The sequence below is a fragment of the Marmota marmota genome, unplaced genomic scaffold (genome assembly GCF_001458135.2).
Source record: "Marmota marmota marmota unplaced genomic scaffold, marMar, whole genome shotgun sequence".
Taxonomy (NCBI): Eukaryota; Metazoa; Chordata; class Mammalia; order Rodentia; family Sciuridae; genus Marmota; species Marmota marmota.
The window spans coordinates 4,076,947-4,096,927 of NW_025999927.1; the positions used below are offsets into that span (position 1 = coordinate 4,076,947).

The following is a 19,981-nucleotide window of genomic DNA, read 5'->3' on the forward strand; positions in this document are numbered from 1 at the left end:
TGTGAAGCACTAAATGCAAACAGCGCTGGGTGAACCCAGCCACAGCTATGTCACTGTCTCTTACCTCCCTTCAGCCCTGTGCACTCTGCATGGAGAGCAGTGTGGCCCAGGGATGCTGCTGGCAGCTGGGCGTCTGCACGTCACATGTACTGTACTACAGGGACGGAGCCCCCCTTACCCGGGATAGCAGTGCTGACGTACACCATTCAGGCATGGTACGTCCTTCGACATCTGCATCTCACCTGCGCTTCCACCCCGGACCCAGCTTTTGGCCCTACAGAATCTGGATGCTCCTGCTAGCCCAACTGCCCCAGCCCCAGTGAGCCAGAATCAAAGACTGTACCGTAACAGATCCGCCCGTCTCCTCGGAAGCCGATGGAGCACTCGCAGGTGAACTGTGTCCCAGGTCCAGGGCGACAGGCTGCGTTGGTGTCACACCCGTGAGTGCCGATGTAGCAAGGGTTCTGAAGAGCATCCGGGGAGCCATCTGTGAAGGCAGGGGCAGTGGGACCCAGTGAGTGGTCAGGAATTCCCCCAGGCCTCCTGCCCCAGAAAGCAAGCAGTGACTGAGAGCAGTGGGGGCTGAGCCAGCTCCTGCATTTCCTGGGCACACTGTGACGCTCCTCCACCTGGCTCCCTCCATGTTTCTGAAAATAAAGTTTTACTGGCAACCAGTCATACCCATTCACTTACAAATGGTCTATGGCTGCTTTCAAGCTGCCATGGCAGAGCTGAGATGTATGTGATTGGCAGAGGCTGAAATATTTACTATCTGTTCCTTCAAGGAAAAAAAAAAATGTGCCAAGCATCATGGCACACTGCTGTAATCCCAGTGACTCAGGAGGCTGAGAAAGGAGGATCACAAGTTCAAGGCCAGCCTCAGCAATTTCGTAAGACCCTCAGCAACTTAGTGAGTTCCTGTCTCAAAAATTTTTTAAAAATTGGGCGGGGGGACTGGGGATGTAGCTCAGTAGTTGAGCACCCCTGAGTCCATTCCCCAGTACCAAAAAAAGAAAAAAGAAGGGTGGGGAGTGCTGTGCTTGCTCCTGATGCTCAGAGACATGGCTGTCAACAGGGAGAACCTCAGCTACTTCCCGCTGTCCCAGAGCTAACCAGGGACAAACCAATAGTTGGGGAAGTGACTTGGGGATGGAAGAAGAATCACATCTGGAAAAAGGACATGCCCCAGTTATGCAGGACCTCATGGGGACAATGGGAGTATAGGCGCTGACATGTGGCACTCCCCTGGCAGCCCCTTCCACCAGCCCAGCCGGGGGGTGTGAATCTCCGAGAGCTGGGCCTGGGCTCTGTGCATGACTCATTCACATTTCCTCAGGCCCTAAGCACACGGTTCCTCCAGAGTGGAGTATCTGGGTGTTTGAAAGGTCCCGTCAGGAAGAGATGAAGAAATCGTGGTAGACGTCCATGATGGAATGTCGTCAGCTATAAAGAATGGAATCTACTGGGCACAGTGGTTCACGCCTGTAATCCCAGCTGCTCAGGAGGTTGAGGCAGAAGGATTGCGAGTTCAAAGCCAGCCTCAGCAACAGTGAGAAGCTAAGCAGCTCAGTGAGATCCTGTCTCTAAATAAAATACAAAATAGGTCTGGGGGGGCTGGGATTGTGGTTCAGCGGTAGAGCGCTCATCTAGCACATTTGAGGCCCTGGGTTCGATCCTCAGCACCACATAAAAATAAATCAACAAAATAAAGGTATTGTGTCCAACTACTTCTAAAAAATAAATATTTTTTAAAAAATAGGGCTGGGGATGTGGCTCAGTGGTTGAATGCCCCTGAGTTCAATCCCCAGTACCCACTCCCCCCCAAAAAAGAATGGAATCCTGTCATCCATGACACGATGTTAAATAAAATGAGTCAGCCACTGAAGGACAAACACTGCACAATGTCACTTAAGTGTGGGGGCTCAATATAGCTAATGTAGTTGATCTCATAGAAGTAAGAGTAGAATAGTGGAAACCAGAGGACAGCGAGGAGAGGGGAAAGGGGGCTCATGGGGTGCAGCTGGATGGGAGGAATAACTCCTCACGTTCTATAGCCCAGCAGGGGACTGAGGTTAACGGCACTTACTTCAAAATAGCCAACAGAGGGAATTAAGACTGTCCCAACTCGAAGAAATGATAACGTTTAAGGGATGAATACCCAATTTCCCTGACCTGATCATCATACATAGTATACCTGCATAGAAATGAATTACTATACCCCACTAATATGTAGGAGTATTAATGTACCAATTAAAAACAAAACCAAAAAATTTAAAATGTCCTGTCCAAGCCAGCTGCTTGGGACCCCGAAGCGTCACTCATCTGTTAGCTTTTGGCACCCCGCCCCCGCAGAATCCTAACTGGGTTTGGCAAGAATCACAGTTGACAAGCAATTTTTTTTTTCAGAAGACATTTGAGCACAGTTTTCCTAGGAGAGTAAGAGATCAAAAACCCCAAAGTCACAGAGCGGAGTTTCCAAAGAGGGAGGGCAGAGAGAGGCACGGCTCCGTCCCTTACCCCGCACAGGCCCGATGGAGTTGCTGAGAGCGTAGCGCAGGATCCTCTCCTCCTGGTTGTACAGGACGAACACGCTATCCACCGAGAGCTGCTGCGTGCGGGGCAGGGCCGGCCGGGAGGCGTCATGGACACACTCCTGGAAGGTGATGGTCTGGCGCCACTGGTAGGTGTAGGTGTGGGAAGGCGTGGCCCCGTCCCGCTCGGGCTCCATCACCGTGTACTCCCTCGTGGAGGAGGAAGTGATCACTGGGTGGGAGAAAGACAGAGACCTTCATCTCCTCATCCAGGACTTTGAAACCACAGGTGGTGTCCGGTCCATGATGCAACCAGAGGGCAGGCCCATGGGCTGGAGGAGGAAGGCCACACACGCTGCCTGCCACATGTCCCTGACCATCACTGATAGCCCTAGCGTTATTAATATCGGCTCCTTTGTGAATCAAGTAACTCTCTGTAGGTGCCTAGGACTCCCAGAACTAGAGGCAACGTCTGGCAGGAAGAGCTCAGGAGACAGACCTGGATGAGACCGCCCACCGGCTGCCAGCAGCACTAGCTTCGGTTTCTTTTGCAGAATGAGCTGGGTACAGATTAGATGAAGTCACATAGGTAAAATTTGGGGAAGCAAGCAAACCCTATTACCAAGACAACCACCATTTCCTGAGCACTCACTATATGACAAGCAGCATGCTCCCTGCTTTCTGTAGTTGACTTCACTTAGGAGTCAGTAAACAGGGTTTGCACCACACCACCCCAATAAAGCAGTGCTGTCATATTTTAAAAAATGGAAAACTAAATGCATCTTAGCAGCCAGTTTTGGCAAAACTACTCAAGTGTCCTGAGCAAACCTCAGCAGAGGAGAGGAAAGGCCACCCCAACACAGAACAGCTGCTATTCGCCCATGCGACGAAACCCTCCACTTCCTATTTTTAAAAAAAGTATAAAAGACTCTTTATAGTTTTGTGCTCTGCTGCAGTTTGCTCCATAATAGAAATATGAAAGCCAAAGGGTAAACACCAGTCAGTGGCCGCCTCTTGTCCCGCTCCCACACGCCGCCTGCCAGAAAGGCCATCTGGCCCGGCAGGCTGCGCCCCACGGCCCTGGGGCTCCCCCACAGGCTCCCACCCCAGGACTGGACCAAGCCCAGGGCTCTGGACAGTGATTTCATAGGGGCCTTCTAAATAAAGTCCTATTGTTTGACTGAGTACCTCTGTTTCTAGGAACTGAGTCTCAGAAAAGTCAGAAATCTGGCCAAGAGTTATATGAAGATGGTCATTTCAACTCCTCATGAGAGGACAGCTGGAAATAGCCTGAACTTTAGAACACAGGATAAGGACTTAAATTAACAGGCATCCAGCAGAACTGATCTAAATAAAATAATACATCCGATTATAAGTTGTATAATCATATCAGTATTAAATTTCCTGATTTTGATTGTTATAATGTAGAATGTCTTTGTTCTTAGGAAAAACACATGAAGTGTTTAGGAGATGAACTACTGTGATGTATACAACCCACTCTCAAATGGTCAGGAAAAAAACTGCATACATGTTCACACACATAAACACACACACATGCACACGCAGAGACCCGGCAAAATGTTAACAATGGATAAAGCTGGATACATGGTGTGTGGAATTCTTCTTGGTAACAAATGGAGAATAAATGCAGTTTAAAAGCTACAGATAGATGTTTATTACGGTAAAATTTTATTATTTTATTTTGAACTATGGAATATGTTGGGATATTTGATGATAGATGATGGGGAAGGGAATTACTCTTAAATTAATTTCCAAGTTAAGCTTATTCCTGTTTTGCACCAATTCCCTACAAGTACGCCCCATGTCTATCACTGGGGGACAGAAAGTGTAATAAGCGAAGGTCTGCATAATCCCCTCCAGACCCCAGAGTGGCCAGGCCCACGAGGGCACAAAGCTGGTTGGAGCACAGGGTAATGTGGCGCTGTCCCTGGGCTGGCCCAGGCTGGGACTCACCAGAGCTGGAGTAGTGGTAGAGCTCTGTGTAAGGCTCCATGTGCACAGAGGAGCCGAACGGGATCTGCGGCAGGCGGCCCTCCAGCTCCGTGTCGATGGTCAGGTGCCCGTGCTCGTCGATACCACTGAACTGCTGCTTGATGACCAGCTTGCCAGGGTGGCCCACAAAGGTCACTTCAGCCTGCCGGGTGAACTCGCCCCCTGGAAAGCAACAGTGGCCTGTCATTCCACGGTCAGGCCACCCTCCTTCCCATCACAGGCTCGAGGGCAATGCCACAAGGTGCGGGTGGGCAGGGACCTCCTCTGAAGGTGCTTCAGCCTGGCTGGTAGGACATGGGGCTGGAGACACTGAGGAATCCCAGTGGTCCAATAAAGCCTCGCAGAGGACAGAAGTCGCTTCCCAGCCACACACCAGCATCTCAATGTACTGGCTCCAGGCTGGGTCAGAAAAAGCAGGGGACTTGTGTCTGCTCCCAGCATGCCTCCTTCTGGCTGGGTGAACTTGAATAAGTTGCTTAACTCCTCTGAGCCTCCATTTCCTGATATTATAAAAGAGGGACAATCTATCTTATAGGGATTAGAGGACAGGAAATATGTTAAAAAGTGTTTGGGGGCTGGGGTTGTGGCTCAGTGCTTGCCTAGCATGTGTGAGGCACTGGGTTGGATTCTCAGCACCGCATAAAAAATAAATAAAATAAAGGTATGATGTCCATCTACAAGTGAAAAAAAATTAAAAAACAAATGTTCTGCACAATTGTCCAGCATTCTGTGATGACAGTAAGGTGATAAATTTTGAAACAGCTAAGTCCCAGTCAGGATGGGCCCATTGCTCAGGGAAAACCATCAACAGTACCAGATACCACCCTGAGATCACTGGCTTTGGTGTTGAGCTGGGACCTCCCCCTGGTCTGAGCAAGGCAGCAGCCCAGACAGGCAGGGGAATGCTCCCCCTCGTCCAGCCGATTTCCTCCTCCACAAGGGCATGCCCCCACCACAGGAGGGGACAGCAAACCAGGCCCCCGGGCTGGGCCACAAGGGCTGCCTCCTTTGCATCAATCTCAAGAGAAGAATGCTCTTTACGTTTTAAAATGGTTAAAAATAATCAAAATAAGAATGTTGTTTCATGTGAAAAATATATGAAATTGAAACTTCAATGCCCATTAATAAGGTTTTACTGAAACATAGCCTCCTCCGTGTACATACTGTCGACGGTTGCTTTCTCTCTGCAGTAACAGAGTTGAGTGGCTGCAACAGAAGCCATGCAGCCTAAAATATTCGGGCCAAGCTTTAAGTGTTTACTAAATTGCCTTTTGCAGGAAACGTGTGACAACTTCTGCTTTGTCATTACCCAATTTCCAGGGAAATATCCAATTAATAACATAAGTCCTGGAGAAATTAAGAGTTACAAAGGTTTGCTGGTGCAGGGAATTTGAAATTCCCCCTCTCCTATGCTACAGAGCGTCACCCATTAGTAGTAACCCACTACAAGCAGCACCCTGGGGAAGCTGTGCTAGGAAGAGCAGGGTCAGTGGGCTGCTGCAGCTCAGCTGTCTGCAAAGAGCATCTTGCTTGCGTGAGAACATGGATGTGGTTACAATATTCAAAATACACAGGCCTATAGAACAGGAAGAAGACCCAGGCCCAAACCGGCAAGTCTTAGGGTAGTGCACCCTGTTCACGCCAGGTTCTCTCCTTTCTAAATGGCCACACTTCAGAAAATTGTGCATTTTCACATTTAACTTATGGATGATGACCAGGGTAAAGCCAAGGCAGAGGCTCTGCTCCCAGCAGAGTGTCCACTAACCAGCCCAGGCTAACCAGATACCTCAGGCAGTGAGGGAAGGCAGGTATAGAGAGGTGACACCCAGCATGACAGGAGGTGCCCAGAGATGAAGGATGAGGCTCCTCCACCCAGCTGTGTCCAGGAATGGGCCCTGGCACCCTCAGGTGGACTGGCCTTGGCACAGCAAAGGAGGGGCTCCCATCACACCAAGGGAATATCCCCCAGTTATCTGCCCACATATCCATGAAGGCCTGCACTTTCCTCAACAGGGCACAGCCTCCAAGAGCCTTCATGGCTTCCTAAGATCCTGAGGGTGATGGTTATCAGGCTTAATTCACCAGCTGGACATGGCAGGTTCCTATTCTCTGACAAGATACTGATGGAATGTCCAGTCAGCTCAGATTGCTTTGGAATTTGGAGACAGGCTTGATAAGGAGGAGGAGGAAAGCCCCAGCACCACCCTTCTGGCTGTGGGGATATGTGAGCTGACATCACTTGCTCTGTAGAGATTTCTATTCTGAATAGCCACCAAGAAATTGCTCCCTGTTCAAAACAATTCTAGGCAGTCTCAGTTAATAAGTACTATGTGTTAATCTGACCTCATCGTTGTATTTCCAGAGCAGAACTATAGTGTACCCTTCTACAGACAAAATGCTTATCAAAAGCTGCCTGCAGGCTCAGGGTGCCCTCTCCACTCATTCCCAGGCCTTCCCAGGCCCCCCGTTAAACTCTGATCTTAACGTCAGATGTAAATTACCAGTGATGCTGAACCCATTCTTGAATCCGTCCTGCTCCACTGCAAACATCCATCCAATGATGCCTCCAATGGGCGCCAGAGGAAGCAGAGAATAGCCGATGGTCTCGGGAATGGTGCTGATGGCCGTGTAGGAGCGTCCATGGTTCATCACCACGTAGGAGTGGAGGTCGGTGTTCTCGAAGACAACGGGGACCTGGCTGCTCCCCACAAAGATCCTTCCCTTCACCTTGCCATTGACACGCTGCGGGGAACCTGAGCCAGAAAAAAAAGGAAGAGGTGGAGAAGGCTTTCCAGCAAGCCTTCCAAAGGAGCGTGTCCACAGAGCCTGCACCCATTCATGAAGAAAGCACTGGGAAAACATAAGCAACCGCAGCCATGACCGTGCACTGGGAGTCTTAGAAATTCCAATGTGGCTGCCTCTCTTCCAGGTCACTGACAGTGGACAGAGTGAAAGATAGCTCCACTGGGAGTCACCGCGTGATCTGGAACTTCAGGGGCAAGTAATTCCAGGAGAAGAGCAATATCACAGACACGCTAGCCAGCACAATAGCACCTTAGATCATATAAAAGATCTTTTGAGAGTAAAAGAGCAGAATTACTCATTCTCCAGGACAGCACTGAAACTAAACTGAATGGCCCTAGAAATCTGGGGCATGTGGCGACTGATCCACAAAACAAGCCCATGGGCTCAAGTATGTCTTATTTCCCAAGTTTAGGGTGGACACGTGAGTCCTGCAGCTTCACATAGCACAATCCAGAAGAGATATGGGCAGGGTGAGCGTCACAGACCACAGACAGGCCCTCTGAAACACAGCCACTTGGTAGACTGGGGCAGAGGGAAGTTTCTTTTAGGCAACTGGAAACAATGTGATTGATACCTGACACAGCACATGGAAAATATCATTGGCTTTAGAAACTACCTTCATGAGTGTTAGCCTACAGCTGGGGGAAAACTGCTAACAGAAGCTAAGTCGGAACAGTATGGTGAATCATTTTTCTGCATTACATATCTGAATATTTATAACTTGTATGAATTTGGTATTGTTGAATAAATAAAAATAATAAGAACTAAAGACATTAAATTGCTCTTATTGTATTTAGATAAGAAAACTGAAGGCTACCATATGACCCAATAATTCCAATTCCTCAGTATATACCCAAGAGAACAGAACACATATGTCCACACCAAAGTCTGTACACAGATGTTCTTAGCAGCTTTCCTCATTACAGCTATAAACGGAAACAATCCAAAGGCCCATCACCCGATGAATGGATAAACAAAATACGACTATCCATCCACAGGTAGTATTTGGCGAGAAAAAAGAATGAAATGCTCATGTGGACTTCAACATGGATAAACCTTGAAAACACTGTGCTGAGTGAAAGAAGCCAGACACAACAGGCCACAATCACATGACTCCATTGATATGAAACGTCCAGAACAGGAAAAACCTACAGGAACAGAAAGCAGGCTGGTGATGGATGCAGCTGGGAACTCTGGGGAATTAAGAGTGGCTGCTGAGAGTGACAGTGATGAAAATGTCCTAGGATTAGACAGAGGCGATAGTCGCACAACCTTGTGAATCTATTAAACCCATCTAATTGTCTATCTTAATCAGGTATGTGAACTGTATCTCAAAAAAACAAACGCCGAAGGAAGAGGTAAATAGAAGATAAAATGAAGGTCACCTTGGTTGCTTAGATGTGACAGTGAATTAAATTCTATCAGCTACTGAGCGTGTATCTTGTTTATCCTCCTGGATTTGAATCACCAGGAACATGACTCACCCATCCCCCTCACTTGTTCTTGGCAGGTTTCTTCACTTAGTAAATTCTCAGTAAACTTTGTGGAATAATCCTACACAGATGGGCTCATATCTCGGGGGCTCCCTATGTTCTGGTGACTTTTTGTTGATAGGACATGCCCAGATTGCTAAACAGGGTCACTCACAAGCCAGGTCCTATCTGACAGAGCAATTCCGCACACATTGTTCGATTACACTGGAGAATGCTATGAATCCAGCAGGCTAATAGCGAAAAAATGCATCCCAGAACAAATCCAGAAACAGGCTGGAAAGCCAAGTGGACACAACCAACAGAAACTTTCCATCAAACTTTGAGCTAGGAAAAAAAAAAATTAAGTAGCAAGAATGCAACAAATATTTAAACCACGAAACTATTATGGGGTGTGTATATAACATCAAAATTTGTGGCTGAACAGTCTGTGATCTCTAAGCTTGCTGCCAAACAAACTGCTCAGCGTTCTGAGCTCTGCTCTTTTTGGTGGGGGTTAGGGGGAAGGGGGGTTGATGAGGTTGCTCTTTAAGAATAAGCTCTCATTGTGGATTTTGGAAGCTTCTCCAGGGTGGGGAGGTATAAAAGCCAAGCCTGAAACAAAGAGGCAAAGGCACACACAATCCCTGGGGTGAGGAGATTTGGAAGAAAATAGAAAACACTCTAAAGAAGTTAAAAACAACCCCCAAAATTAACATGAAAAGTATACTGACTTTTCTTCCATGGCTGAAGGTAGTATTTTAAAAAAAAATAGAAATTAAAAAAAAAAAAAAAAACTTTAATTAAGACTCAGAAGGAAACAATGTTTTGCTTCTGGCAAATTAAAATGACCTGACTTAACAACAGCTATGGCAAAGAATCTGAAAAGCAGAACACATTTCTCCAACTGGGATTCATTTAGTAGGATTTTACAAAGCAATTGAAGTTCTCATTAAGCATACAAGGAAAGTGACCCATGAGAAGGGAAGCAATTGGTGGCAGATGAAAGGACAAAGGCTTAGTATAGTGGGGGTTTTTTTGTTTTGTTTTGTTTTGTTTTTTTAATTCTGGCCTCACTCTGAGTGAACTGGATTTGCCCAGAGAAGATTCCTCTGACCATCTGGGAGCATCAAGACCAGTTCTGAGGAAGGACTTCAGAGCCCACAGCCCATCCTAGAGTCCCCTTTGGAGCTGGTCCCACAGTGGTCCAGCCCTCTGGGATTAACAGAGTGCACCCCTAAGCTCCACCACAGCCCTGCTATGATTTCAGGGCACCAGGAAAGAGAAACACAGGGAGGACCTCTGGGGTAAACCTGACCCACTGCAAGCCACGGGCTAAGCCAGCATCCCTGGGTCCAGCCGGGGGCCACTACCATTAAGACAGGTCTGTGAACAGCACCAGGTAGAGACTCCAAGGACAAGGACATGGAGAAGGCTGGCAGAGACTGTGGCAGGTGAGGGGGCTAAACAACACCTGGTCCAGGCTGTGACACTTCAGCACTGGGGTTGCCATGAAGAGGGACACTAGGTGCTCCCAGAGGTGGTCACCTCCAAGATGCAGAAGTAGCACAAGAAAGAAAGGAACTTCTCCATGTTAGAAAAATGGGCATGTCCAGAGGAAGGCAGGTTAGATTAGGGGAAGGCACAGGGGAGAGTGGTGGCACTCCGCACAAACCTCCCACGCTCCTGCCACTGGGACTAGCTGCACTATAGACACACACAGAAGCAAAACCCCACTCCTCCTCCTCCCCCAAGCTGAGCAGTAAGGACCAGTTACCTTCTGCAACGCACTGCCTGCCGTTGCCGGTGTAGCCCGCCACGCAGCGGCAGCAGAAGCCCGTGGCGTGGTCCCTGCACTCAGCGTGCACCGAGCATTGGTGCCTGCTGTTGGCGCACGTCTGCCGGGAGTCCGTGTTGTAGCTGAACACTGTTTCAGGAAAGAAGGGCACACGGGTCAGCACTGTGCGGGACCAGGAGGCATCTCCCCGGGCGCCCCCAAGCTCTGCAGGGCCCTACCTGCCTGGGCGTTGGGGACCCAGCTCACCATGGAAGACCCCAGCCCACTGTACACAGCTAGCAGGGTGACAGGGCTCCGCTGTGCACAACTGGTCTAAAACAACTGAGACCTGACAAGACTGAACTATTAGAACCACTTATAACCCAGGGTTCCTGGTATCACTGAAGCTCTGCCATTCAGAGTCCAACGAATGTGATGTCTGATGTGGCCAGAAGGATCAGCTTCACATTTGGGGGAACCTTAAAATATATCTTTGTTTTTCTTTTTTTTTTCTTGTGGCAAAATATATATAACATAAAATTTGCCATTTTAACAACCATTAAGTATGTGTATTTACTACATATTTATGTAAATCTCCTCCTTTCTCCCAGGGAACAATTCAAAAGCTGATCAGAAATAATCACTCAGTTACAGTTGTTCTAAAAAAAGTCTTTGACCCAAGTATCAAAAAGAATCTCTCCTAGTTCAAATTCCCACCTCCCAAGTTCATTTTATTAGAATCATGAACTAGCCCATTAAATTTAATGATCCATAGCAAATTAATTTGGAATGAGTTCAAAAGCACAAGAGGAGTGAACTTTTAGAGGGAGTAATGATCTCATTTATAATTGACTGTTACCAGTGAAGATCAAAGTAAAGTTTAACCCCAGGTAGATTCCACTGGTCCTGCAGGCTGGGAAGGGAACTTCCGGTGTGTGTAAGGATAATGTTCACAGCAAGAAGCACTTGGGCCCTGACTCAAGAGGGGACACTGATTGCATAAGCCCCAGCTGTGACCAACTCTCAGGGGGTCCACTGTGACCTGAGGGTGACTATGCAGACAACACCAGGAATGCACTGCTGACCACAGAAGGCTGACCTTTCTAATAAACACAATAGAATAACTGGAATAGAGGGACAGTAAAACATCTGTTACAGACACATTTTGAGTTCAAATCTAGGCTTTTTCCAGTATCAAGTAATACACCGTCTTAAGTTGTTGGGGCTAGGTAGGGTCTTCTTTAAATGCAACAGCTTCACAAATGAGAATTTCAGAGATACCTAGAAAGGGTAGAAATAGGATGAGTCTTCAGGCTCAATGTCTGCAAATAAGCATAGTGAACTCTTCGGAAGATTAAACTGGACCCATGACAGAGTGCCACAGCCTGAGAGATGTGGGCCTCACCCCAGGAATCCCAGTGCAGTGTGTATGGGGAACCCTGAGACAGAAGCCCATGTCCTCGTCCTGCTGCAAATTCAACTCCTTCATTTTTGTGCCTCAGAAGTGAGTGATCACATTGCTTGGTAAGCACCCCATCCTGTCTGTAGTTTGGGGTGCTCAATAAGAACCAGCCTTTCTGACTATCACTATGAGATACATCAAAACAAATAAGGAGAAACTAAAAAAAAAAAAAAAAAAAAAAAAAATGAAGAGTGTGAAAAGAACTAGACTCTCCTGGGGCCTCATGATAACTTCTTAGTAGAAACAGTAAAGAATCATAAAAAATAGGTTCAAAGGCTTAAACCATCCCACCCATAAGTCTCAAAGGATTATACAGCAATCTCAAGAGAAAAAAAAACACACTTTAGTTTGAACATCTCTTATTAGACAAATTAAATCATGTTCAAACTATTTTTTCCTCAAAATGTAGAAAAACCCCAATATAGTTGACTAACAGATATTAAACTGTAAAACTATTTTTTAAACACCTTTGTTTTATTTATTTATTTTTATGTGTTGCTGAGGATCGAACCCAGGGCCTCGCACGCGCTAGGCGAGTACTCTACCGCTGAGCCACAACCCCAGCCCTGTGAAACTATTTTTTAAAGGGCATCTGCTCATTTTGAATTTTTTAATCTTCACAAATCAACTCTGAGACTGAGAGGTCCTGGGAGGAAAAATAATCAGCCATTCTAATTCCAAAAAACCAAGAGGAAATACATGTCAAAGATAAGCCACATAAATAGCCAAAAGAACTTTTACCATGTTTTTTCAGGTGGGTGAATACATTTCTGATCTCAGAAGTCACAAATAAGAAATTCTGACTTTCAAAATAACTCTAAAGCATGTTTCTCTTTAAAACAGACAGAATGGAATACGAGGAATCTTGAAAGAGGACACCCGGCACCCCTTGTCTCTAGAACCATAGTCTTAATCCCAGGAGAAATCACTGGGCTCTTCAAAGGCACCAGGGCTACACCCCCATGCACCCGGCTCTGAGTTCAGCCCCTCTTCCCTAAGCACCCACTCTTAGAAGCCCCCACACAAAGCATGTAACCCCACACCCCAGCAGTACTCCCCTCTAGAAACCCAAGGGTCCAACTGCAACTTGACTGGTCTTGAGGGGTCTTACCAACTCCCGTTTCCTCCACTTCATCCACATCGATGACCTGGGGGTGCTGCTGGGGAAACTTCTCCGCTGGCAGTTGGAAGGACCTGGTCCTCTCTGTGGAGGATCCTGAGGGTCTCTCAGTAGCCCCATGACGGGGGGAGAGGACACTGGGGACATTGTATGTGTCAGTGTCTCCCCTCCTTGAAGTCTTGTAGGGGAAGGATGTGGTGCCCACATCCTCCAGGCCCAGAGGAGGAGTCACCAGGTCATAATCTTCATCCTCCTCCTCATACTGTGCTCCATCATCTGGTCCGAGGTTCACATCTGCAGGTACCACGCCACTGGCCGTGGCCGGACTCCCGATCTCAAACACCCACACGCCTTGGTGCCCAGAGTTGCTACTCCTAGGGGGCGAGGAAGGCTTCTTGAAAACTGGCCAGCAGGGGATAAACCCTGGGGACCCCTGTCGATCTGAAACCCATCTCCCTCTCCCACCAGCAGGGCCTGGATGGAGTGGGAGGGCAGCAGCCATTGTGTCTGGTTATCCTAGAGCTCAGGCGGTCCAGGGCAATCTGGGGAGGCTGTACCCCAGTGGGCACAACACTAGCAAGGGCTCAGCCTCCACCATTCCCAGATGGTCTAAAAGACTTTAGCAGGATTCACAGGCTGCCTGCTGTACTGACCACTTGTTATCTGCCCTACCTTACGTGCTAAGGTGTCTGTGGTCATTCATTTTCTCCACTACATGCTCTCCATGGCATGGTGTGATTTAACAGAGAACATACAGTTGGTCTCTGTCCCTGGTTCCTAACTCAAGAATTCTGTACACACTTAGAATTTCCAAAATAATAGAAAAGAAGTGTCCTTTGTAAGCTAGTGAGTTGACTGGTGGCTGGAGGGCTCACAGATAGCCTCAGATTAGGGAATGGTGGCCTGACAGACCAAGCCATAATGAGAGAGTGAGAAGGTTCTGTCCCATCCCAGTCCCACCCCACCCCACCCCACCCCACCTCCACCTCCACCTCCAGATTGGAGAGACCAGCTGGGATTCAGTCAATAACCAACACCCATGTAACAAAGCCTCCATGAAAAACCCTACATGTGAGGGCTTGGAGAACTGGGTTGGTGAACACCTGGCAGTGCTGGGAGGTGAGGTGGTGGGGAGGGCCTGGGAGCTCAGTACCCTTCCCCTACCATGCCCTGTGTTCTCTTCAATTGGTTGTCCTTATGGCATGTCCTTTATAACAGACTGGTAATAGTGAGTAAGGCACTTTTCTGGGCTCTGTGAACTCTTCCATTGAATAACTGAACCTGAGGACAGAGTCGGGAGGCCCCAAGTCCTTGCTGGGAAGTGAGAGGTGCAGGTGGGGCTGTAGGGCTGGTGCCTGGTTTTTGAAGTGGAGCAATGTGGTAGGGCTGGGCCCTGCACCTGTGGGGCCGCCCTTAACTGCAGGAAGTTAGTGCCAGAGTTGAAATGGAAATTCAGGACTCACAGTCCGTGTCCAGAGCATTGGAGAATTGGTTGGTATGAGAGGGAAAAAACAAACATATATTTGGTGTCAGACACCCTGTGAGTAAAAACAGTGCAGATTTGGTTTATTAAAACCCCAACTTCCCTAGCTGTGGGATTCTATGCAGGTCTCAATTTACCATTTTGTGTTCAAAGGGTGTAGTGAAAAGCCAATGAGATGCCAGATCCAAAGGTATTTTATCCAGGGCAGCAGAATAACCCTAAGCCCTACTTCTCGCTCCACGATCTTTACTGTTCTTACATATCTGTGATCAGAGATGTCCTATCACAAAATTACACAAAATGATCACATTATATGATGGAAATCTGTTGAATTTTTAGAAATTTTCCAAGCCAGTTATTAAACATAGCCATTGCAAAAAATGAAATAATATAAATTTACAATTAAATAAAGTATATGTTTTAAAAGGCAAGAAATACTCAAAACTCATCACGTCCTATTTACTTGACATGTATCCGTGTTTTGGGGTTAGAGTCCATGGTATCTTTATGGTGAGAGTGTACATAAGGTGCATCTTTTCTCAGTTCTGCACTGAGTGACATGGCACTAGTAGCCTGAACTTGACCGCAGAGGGACTATTTATACCACAGAAACAGGCAAGCACTAAGAACCTGGGCTCCTCTGCCATCATAAAACCAGCTGTTAGCATCCACCAGGAGCCCACAGAATAAAGCACAGAGGGTTGGAAAATATGAAATCAGGAGAGGCTGGATTTAGCCTTTGTTTTTTAAAGAGAAATGAGAGAGGGAAAAATTTTAATTTATAGAAACCAGACAGGGCTTTTCCCCTCTGGTCAACACTGCCATGGCCTGAGAGCACTGAGCATAGTCGATGTTGTAGGAGTGTCTCTCTGTCATGGGGAGGAGGGGTTCGTATTTCATCAGCCTTCAGTTCCTGGCAGAGGACAGGTGTGAATGACCCTTATTCCTGACTTCTACAGGACATGGTGGAAACTGTTCTCAACAAGGGCGACTTCTAAAAAATAGCATATCTGTTGGTTCCGAGTATGTTCCCTTAAGCTTTTTAGAAAAATCATACTTCATTAATATGAAAAACTACATATAAAATTTAAATCTGCAGAAACATGTTTGGGGAATGATCTGTAATGCCCATTGCATTTCCCTTGGTAAAATAATAATATTATTAGGAAAGAATCCACTGAGGAGCAAAGAAAGCGTACTTGGCCAAGTTTTCAATCGACTCTGGGTCATTAGCAAACATGTTGTATGCTCCGTCGCTCGTCCACAGGAATCCCACTAAACCTTGACTGAACACAACCATGGCGGGCACTTGGTTCTCATCCTTCTTGGAGAATGTGGTGGAGAACTGCAGACCGTCTTCCGGATAAAGGAAAATGGCATAGGAGCTGGAGTCAGAGGAGGCCAGGACAGCCTGGAACGTGTTTCTCTGTGGAGATGAGTTAAAATTCAGCTACCCAGTGGCAAAATTCCTACAGAACTTCAGATGTGCAGCTCTCTCAGCTCTGAACAGAGAGCACTGTAGAGAGAGTTCTCACCTTCTTGTTCTCACCTTCTCTCTCATCATGGCTCCACTGAAATATCTCCAGAGCTATGTGCACACATGACATTTCCTAATTAATTAATGAATATATTTTACATAACTCTTACCTTATTGACCAAAAATTATACAGATGGGACCTCAATATGATGGCCTAAATCTCATGCAACTTGGCAAATCTCTACCCACAGAATAGAGTGGCTTTTGTTTCCAAGGCCGTTAAACATATCCAATCACATCATGTGGTAGTAAAAATATGAGTTTGGGAAGAAAATAGACCTCGATCCAAATCTTTGCTGTACTCCTTATTGGTCTTGAGGTCATGGGCATGGTACAGCTGGTTGATAGAACTGCTGGAAGACCACATCCTGAGGCAGCATGTGAAAGGCCAGACAGAAATCATGTTCTTACACATTAACACCTCTCCATAGGCCACACACTGCCCTGAGCTCGGCACACATGAAGGAAACAACACATGGCCCTGTACTTCATGTACAGTCTAGGCAGAGAGGCTGACATGTGAACAAAGCGTTGCAAAACCTAGGAACAGATTCCCCAGCAGTGATAGGTGCAAAGCACTGTGGGAGCCAAAGGAGGGAGTGTCCTGTGCCTGGACGGGTGGGAGAGGAGGAGGCCACAGCTGGTCAAAGCCTCACAGAAGGGCCTGAATGAACCAGTAGGAGCAGTGTGCCACCTGCAGGGGTCAGGGAGAGGATGCCCCCGGTAGAAAGGACAGAACATGCAAAGCACTGTACAAATGGGGAGGGGCATGAATTGCAGGTAACTCGATACAGTGCTGGGAAGGGCGTGCAAAGGCTCTATGCAAGGGGTTGGGAGCTTCTCCAAGTATGGTACTCTGACAGGTAACAGCTGGCAATGCAGGTCATACCCCATGTGATATGCCTTATTTGGGGGTAGGGGTGAGGGGAAGATATGACCAAAAGGTTTGGGGAATGCTCAGTTAAACACATTTAAGCAAGTTTCTTTACTGCAGGACTCTTCAGAGTGAATCACCAAGAGGGAGCTATAACTTTAGATTTCCCAAACTAAATTGGCCAGGGGAGGTCTTTTCCCCAAGGCCTGTCTTATAGGGCTGGTCCATGGCACACACTTTGGGAACCATCAGTCTGCAGCACCTCTCCCTTAGTGTGATTTTGGATCTTTTGAGTTTCTCTCTACCGAGTTATCCTATCAAAATTTAAAAAATGGAACTTTTCATAGGACAAGTTGAGGCCTACCCCAAAAAGCCACGGTAGGTCATTTCTCAACCTACTCAAACACTCTTCCTCCTTCAAGGGCAAGTCGAGGGTCTCCAGGCCTTTCCTGACTGCTGCACCCAAGAGAGCCCACCTGGGTTATAAAGACCTGTGTTCTGAACACTCAGGGGCACATGTGGTTCCTGCCTCCCCTGCTACAGCCTGCCCCCACCTCATCCCTCAGAGTACTGGGCCACCAAAACCTACCACTTCATGTACATAATTCCTCTCTTTAATTAGAAAGTGTCCTTCCACCATCAGCCATTTGAATCAGGATCACCAGGGGCTGCCATTTAGCAGCACTGTTTTTGCTAAGTGGCGATCCTCTCTGGATTTGCATTCTTTTGCATTCTTTATATTTAGTTGTCATTGGACACATTATGTACTTATTTATAAATTTTAGGCTATCTTGCTGCCAGAACTTTGTTTTGTACCAGGGAGTGAGCCCAGGGCACTTTACCACCCAGCTATACCCCTTTGTATTTTTTGAGACGGATCTCTCCAAGTTGCCCAGGCTGGCAACAAACTTGCAAAGCCTCAGCCACCTGAGTTACATATTTACACTGTGTGCCACTGTGCCTGGCATGGAACACATATTCGCATACCCTTGCAGAGAAGCTCTCGGAAGTTTCAGACCTGCAGTAACCCGCCTGTTAAATAATTGGCATTTCCTGTCTTGATCAATAATGCAGACATTTCACACATCAGGGTGGCACAAGGCAGAAGTCCAGGCTGTCTGCACCGTGTCTACAGCAGCGCTTACCTTGCCTTCTTGGGCAGGGCTCCTGTCGGGCCCCTGGTAGGGGGCCACAGATTCCCAAGTCACCACCACCACACTGCTGGGCTGGAAAGAGACCTCTGGGAAGCCCCTCTGGACACACTCCGCCGCCAGCTGCAGGATGGAGGGGGACAGGTCTTCCCGGTAGTAGACCTTCCCCAGGCCACCGGTTGTGTCCAGGTCCGCCAAGAAAGGAGCGATGGCGCCGAAGGTGGGTGGGAAGAGTCCGGGGTGCGACTCTTCGGCCGGTGGTTCACTGGTGGCAATGATGCCATTTGTGGTGACCTGTGGGAAACCAAGTGTGGTTCAAGGGGATGCAGAGGTGACCGCTTCCCCGAGGGAGCCCTGCTCACCGAACGCTGTAATGGGGACCCACACTCCTCCACACAAACCCCAAGGGAATCTGAGAATCACAAAACCAGCCTTCCTGCTCCAGGCAAGGTGCACTGGTGAGGAAGCAGGGCTGAGATCCCAAGGATGGACTCTGCCGACTGCCAGCCGCCAGAGCGTGGGCAAGCCTCTCAGACTTGGAGTCTCCAGTTTCCCCATGTATCCTCCTGACCTCCAGTAAAACATGGGAATAAAAGTGCTTTGTTTAATGCCAAGCATAAGTCACCATTCAGGCCTTAATTAATTTACTCCACAGATAGAGGAACCATCCCTCGCCAGGACTATGTGCAGTGCTGTAGGTACAAATCGAGAAGGGACCAGTGCCTGCCTCCAAGGACCTGAAATTCCAAGAGAAAGGGGCCTGTGGTATCACTCCTTGCTGCCGCTAGGTTATCGGGTTAGAGGAACAGTTAACGTGTTTTGACTGTTCACCATGCTCTAAGCATCTTATTAGCATCAAATCCTCCAAAGAACCCCAGAAGACCAGGTACTATTAATATCCATATTTTTCTGGTAAAGAAAATTCAGTACATTGATCAATTTGTCCAAGGCCACTAAGTAATAGGTGGCAACATTGGATTCTAACTCAGGGAACCTGACTCCAAAGTTGGCCGTCTTAATTGCCACATGCAGAGCCTTCTTGAAATCATTGTCACCTTTAAGGCACCACTGTTCCCACTCAGCTAAACCTCACACTCCTCCGGGAAACGGGGAAGGGGCCGCTGAGATCCAGGGGCACCAGCCCCATGGTGGTGGTGGTGGGGGTGTGTGGTCCAGGGCCTACTGCAAAGCCAACTAGCCAGCAAGGCCAGATACCTCCCACGTCTTGGTGGCTGGAACCCCACTCCAGCCATCTTTTCTTGAGAATATAAACCTTTTTAAAATTCTCTAATCACATAGGAGAGATTTTGCAAATGGACCCTATTTTGCTCTTCTAGAGGCTATAGATTGGAAGCACCCAAATCTGAAAGAGCAGCATTCAGAGGCTGGGGAGTCCATCAGAGGCTTGAGGATGCTCTGCCTGTTCCCCTCCTTCTACCACAGCAGAGCCTTCTCATCACTTCTCACCTCCACTACCTGCTGCCACCAGTACCTTCCTTCACTTGACTGGCCTCCTCAGAGAGCTCCCCACTATGTCCTGCAGGCTCCTACCACTGGCCTCTCCTCCTCCCTTCCCCTACTCCCTCGCCCAGATTTCTGTCTCCATCCCCTATGGGTTTCCTTCCAACTTTGCAGACTCTGGCTGCTCTGTCACTGTGAGTTCAGCTCCTTGGGGTAGGAGACTGTCCATTCAGGTCACCACTGCAGCTCCAGAGTTTACCTGCTACCTGATACACGTTTCCATTTCTTCCTGACTTCC

The 19,981-nt window shown here is 47.8% G+C and overlaps 1 protein-coding gene across 1 annotated transcript in view; it reads right to left on the minus strand.

Moving 5' to 3' along the window:
* Nid1 (nidogen 1) overlaps positions 1-18,534 on the minus strand; it is a 56,661-nt gene extending 38,127 nt beyond the window's left edge. Inside the window, exons 1-8 of the mRNA XM_015504343.2 lie at positions 18,217-18,534; positions 15,860-16,086; positions 13,169-13,551; positions 10,596-10,745; positions 7,046-7,297; positions 4,506-4,706; positions 2,518-2,763; positions 344-487 (exon numbers count right to left, since the gene is read on the minus strand). Of these exons, the coding sequence (XP_015359829.2) occupies positions 344-487; positions 2,518-2,763; positions 4,506-4,706; positions 7,046-7,297; positions 10,596-10,745; positions 13,169-13,551; positions 15,860-15,960 (1,477 nt within the window). The 5' untranslated portion in view covers positions 15,961-16,086; positions 18,217-18,534. The remainder of the gene's footprint in view (positions 1-343; positions 488-2,517; positions 2,764-4,505; positions 4,707-7,045; positions 7,298-10,595; positions 10,746-13,168; positions 13,552-15,859; positions 16,087-18,216) is intronic.
* Between the last annotated feature and the right edge of the window lie 1,447 nt (positions 18,535-19,981).